At 50.0% G+C, this 4,350-nt stretch overlaps 1 protein-coding gene across 1 annotated transcript in view; it reads right to left on the bottom strand.

The window, feature by feature from the left end:
- Positions 1-713, bottom strand: part of LDLRAD2 (low density lipoprotein receptor class A domain containing 2) — a gene marked incomplete at its 3' end in the record, with an annotated part of 9,988 nt that extends 9,275 nt beyond the window's left edge. The window contains exon 1 of the mRNA XM_018575078.1: positions 501-713. Within this exon, the coding sequence (XP_018430580.1) occupies positions 501-713 (213 nt within the window). The remainder of the gene's footprint in view (positions 1-500) is intronic.
- Positions 714-4,350: the final 3,637 nt, after the last annotated feature.

Here is a 4,350-nt window from a genome sequence, read left to right as displayed (position 1 = left end):
TCCTCTTTCGCCGTCCACACACACACACACACACACACACACACACACACACACACACACTGACCTCCGGAGGATGAGGAGGAGGGATCCCAAAAATCTGCACACATGAAGGCGACACAGTGCAGATACATACCACATACAATGTATACTACATACAACATGTACCGCATACAATGTATACAACATGTAGCGCATGCAATGTGTACTAAATACAACATGAACCACATACAACGTGTACCACATACAACGTGTACCGCATGTACAAAATATACTACATACAACATGTACAACATATACTACATACAACATGTACCGCATGCAATGTATACAAAATATACTACATACCACATGTACAGCATACAAAATATACTACATACAACATGTACCGCATGCAATGTGTACAACATATACTACATACAACATGTACCGCATACAATGTGTACAAAATATACTACATACAACATGTACCGCATGCAATGTATACTACATACAACATGTACCGCATACAACAATGGACAGAACACGGATACAATGTATCGCAGGCCGGTATCATTGTAGTTTGATGGACAGTTCAGTGTTTCGGCCGACACCGACCCGAACTCCAAAGACACCGCTGGAGGTTTTGCATGTCTGTCCATCCAGTCCTGAGATTTACACAGCCAAGGTGCTGACCTGACCATTCTCCCCTCAGCTTCCTCGTCAACAATTTCCATCTTTCAGAATGACAGCCGAGAGTTGCTGTGTAAATCCGGGGGAGGAAAAAGCGGCTAGGGAATTCAGGAGCCAGTCAGTCCAATCCAGGAGGCGGTGGGATTTATTCTGAGCAGCTGTTTGCCTGCAGACACGGAACCACCTCACTATATAAAAAGTCATATGTCACCCACCGAACACGGGACATATTTATGAGCACAGTTCAGCACTCAAACCGGTTTCCATGTCTCTTCCTCCTCAGAAGGTGGTGGAGGTCCTTGTCTCAGTCATGTCCCCGGGTCCTCCACCATGGGTGGTGATCACAACAGATGCCGGTGCCAAGGCTCGGGAAGCTCCTTGTGGCGATGACAGAATCCAGGGGAGGAGTTTCCCCATGGAAGGGATGGTGTCCAATATTTTGGAGTCGAGGGCGGCCTTCAAAGCCTTGACAGTTGTGTCAGACAGTCTTTGGAGGAAGCCGGTGGTCCTCAGAAAGGACAACAGATCAGCAGTAGCATGTCCAGAGGCCCCACAGTCTCTCCCTCCTGAAGGAGGTAGCATTGATCACGGCCTGGGCTGAGCAGAATCTGTTGGAATTGAGGGAATCTCCCGGCTCTCCAGAATCAGGAGGCAGATCGTCTGTCGAGAGTTTTTTCAGGACCACAACGAATGGTCGCTTCACCCCGGAGTCTTCAACCAAATAGTATGTGAGGCCTCCTTCAAGTAGATCTTTTTAGGTGAGGCCTCCTTCAAGTAGATCTTTTTAGGTGAGGCCTCCTTCAAGTAGATCTTTTTAGGTGATGCTGGAGGTTTTGCATGTCTGTCCATCCAGTCCTGAGATTTACACAGCCAAGGTGCTGACCTGACCATTCTCCCCTCAGCTTCCTCGTCAACAATTTCCATCTTTCAGAATGACAGCCGAGAGTTGCTGTGTAAATCCGGGGGAGGAAAAAGCGGCTAGGGAATTCAGGAGCCAGTCAGTCCAATCCAGGAGGCGGTGGGATTTATTCTGAGCAGCTGTTTGCCTGCAGACACGGAACCACCTCACTATATAAAAAGTCATATGTCACCCACCGAACACGGGACATATTTATGAGCACAGTTCAGCACTCAAACCGGTTTCCATGTCTCTTCCTCCTCAGAAGGTGGTGGAGGTCCTTGTCTCAGTCATGTCCCCGGGTCCTCCACCATGGGTGGTGATCACAACAGATGCCGGTGCCAAGGCTCGGGAAGCTCCTTGTGGCGATGACAGAATCCAGGGGAGGAGTTTCCCCATGGAAGGGATGGTGTCCAATATTTTGGAGTCGAGGGCGGCCTTCAAAGCCTTGACAGTTGTGTCAGACAGTCTTTGGAGGAAGCCGGTGGTCCTCAGAAAGGACAACAGATCAGCAGTAGCATGTCCAGAGGCCCCACAGTCTCTCCCTCCTGAAGGAGGTAGCATTGATCACGGCCTGGGCTGAGCAGAATCTGTTGGAATTGAGGGAATCTCCCGGCTCTCCAGAATCAGGAGGCAGATCGTCTGTCGAGAGTTTTTTCAGGACCACAACGAATGGTCGCTTCACCCCGGAGTCTTCAACCAAATAGTATGTGAGGCCTCCTTCAAGTAGATCTTTTTAGGTGAGGCCTCCTTCAAGTAGATCTTTTTAGGTGAGGCCTCCTTCAAGTAGATCTTTTTAGGTGAGGCCTCCTTCAAGTAGATCTTTTTAGGTGAGGCCTCCTTCAAGTAGATCTTTTTGTGGGCCCAGGTAACCAGAAACTGCCTCTATTCATCTCCAGGTGGCCTCATCCCACATCTCTGGGAACAGGTGCCTTGACCTATCCCTGGAACATCAAGATAACCTACGCTTTCCCCCAATGGAGCTAATTTTGAGGTTCCTACAGGGAGAAGGTAACCGTGCTAGCAATTCTCCCCTACTGGCCACGCAGACCTTGGTTTCCGCTGGCCATGCAGCTGAGCATTTGCCATCCGTTGCCTCTTCCGGCGTTTCCACATCTCTCGTCTCAGGGGGAAGACTCTGCATCCATATCCAAGCAAGTTGGCACTTCATGCTCAGTTCCTCAGAGCAGCACTATGACTCCGACCGCCTAGAAGATCAGCGTTATGACTAGAAGATCAGTGTTATGACTCCGAACGCCTAGAAGAGCAGTGCTATGACTGCGACCGCCTAGAAGAGCAGCGTTATGACTCCGACCGCCTAGAAGAGCAGTGCTATGACTGCGACCACCTAGAAGAGCAGCGTTATGACTCCGACCACCTAGAAGAGCAGCGTTATGACTCCGACCACCTAGAAGAGCAGCGTTATGACTCCGACCACCTAGAAGAGCAGCGTTATGACTCCGACCGCCTAGAAGAGCAGTGTTATGACTCCGACCACCTAGAAGAGCAGTGTTATGACTCCGACCGCCTAGAAGAGCAGCGTTATGACTCCGACCACCTAGAAGAGCAGCGTTATGACTCTGACCACCTAGAAGAGCAGTGTTATGACTCCGACCGTCTAGAAGAGCAGTGTTATGACTCCGAACGCCTAGAAGAGCAGTGTTATGACTCCGCCCACATAGAAGAGCAGTGTTATGACTCCGAACGCCTAGAAGAGCAGCGCTATTGCTCCGACCGCCTAGAAGAGCAGCGTTATGACTCCGACCACCTAGAAGAGCAGCTTTATGACTCTGACCACCTAGAAGAGCAGCGTTATGACTCCGACCGCCTAGAAGAGCAGTGTTATGGCTCCGACCGCCTAGAAGAGCAGCGTTATGACTCCGACCACCTAGAAGATGACTCTTCCCTCAGTGGGATCTGTCGCTGGTGCTTAACATGGAGTCAAAAGAACCATTGGCTCCCACGGAACAGTGTTCTCTTTGGGACATTACTTGCAAGGCCATTTTCTTGGTGGCCATTACATCAGGGAAGAGTATCAGAGATCCAAGCCCTTGGGTCTAAGGAACCTTTCTTTTCCCCCCAGACAGGGTGGAATTGTGACCGCAGACTCATCTCTTGCCAAAGGTCGTACCACCCTTTCACCCAGCCCAGGAATGGGTTCTACTTGTTTTCTCAGCAGACACACAGGAAGGGGATGTGTCCAGAACACTCCTGACCTATCTTGAACAGACCAGCTCCTTCAATCACCTCTTCGTTGTTCCAGGGGGGAGGTTTAAGGGTCAAGGAGGTCAAAATGTTATCCTCATGAATTGTAAAGACAATCTAGAGAGCGTACAGGGCGTGATCCTCCCACTGCGGTGAGGGATCATTCCATCGGGTCCTTGTGCAGTGTTCCTATAGACATAATCTGTAAGGCAGCAAGCTGGTCTTCTCAACGCCCCTTCCTCCGACACTATGGAGTGGATCCGGGAGCCTCATCTACGTAGACTTCAGAAGAAAGAGGCAGTTCAAGCTTCTGCTGCCAAATCTCAATAAATTGTCCCATCTATCCCACCGTCAGCTCGTTATTGATCGCTAGTATGCTGCCATGTAGGCTCCAGGCAAGCGGAAAATTGTATCACGCTTACCTGTAATCGCTTCTCGGCCTTTTGGCTACGATCAGGTGTAGTACCTGTTCTTATCAGTTTTCGGTGGGGAAAAGAACAGTCCTAGCGGGGGATGGTTACTTAGTACTCGCTGGAGTGAAAGAGCGCGTAGGGCAGCTTCCTGTGAGAGGGGAACGG

The sequence above is a fragment of the Nanorana parkeri genome, unplaced genomic scaffold, assembly GCF_000935625.1.
Source record: "Nanorana parkeri isolate BGI_ZX_2015 unplaced genomic scaffold, ASM93562v1 scaffold3521, whole genome shotgun sequence".
In the NCBI taxonomy this organism is placed as follows: Eukaryota; Metazoa; Chordata; class Amphibia; order Anura; family Dicroglossidae; genus Nanorana; species Nanorana parkeri.
This window is presented reverse-complemented; position numbering and strand designations above follow the sequence as displayed.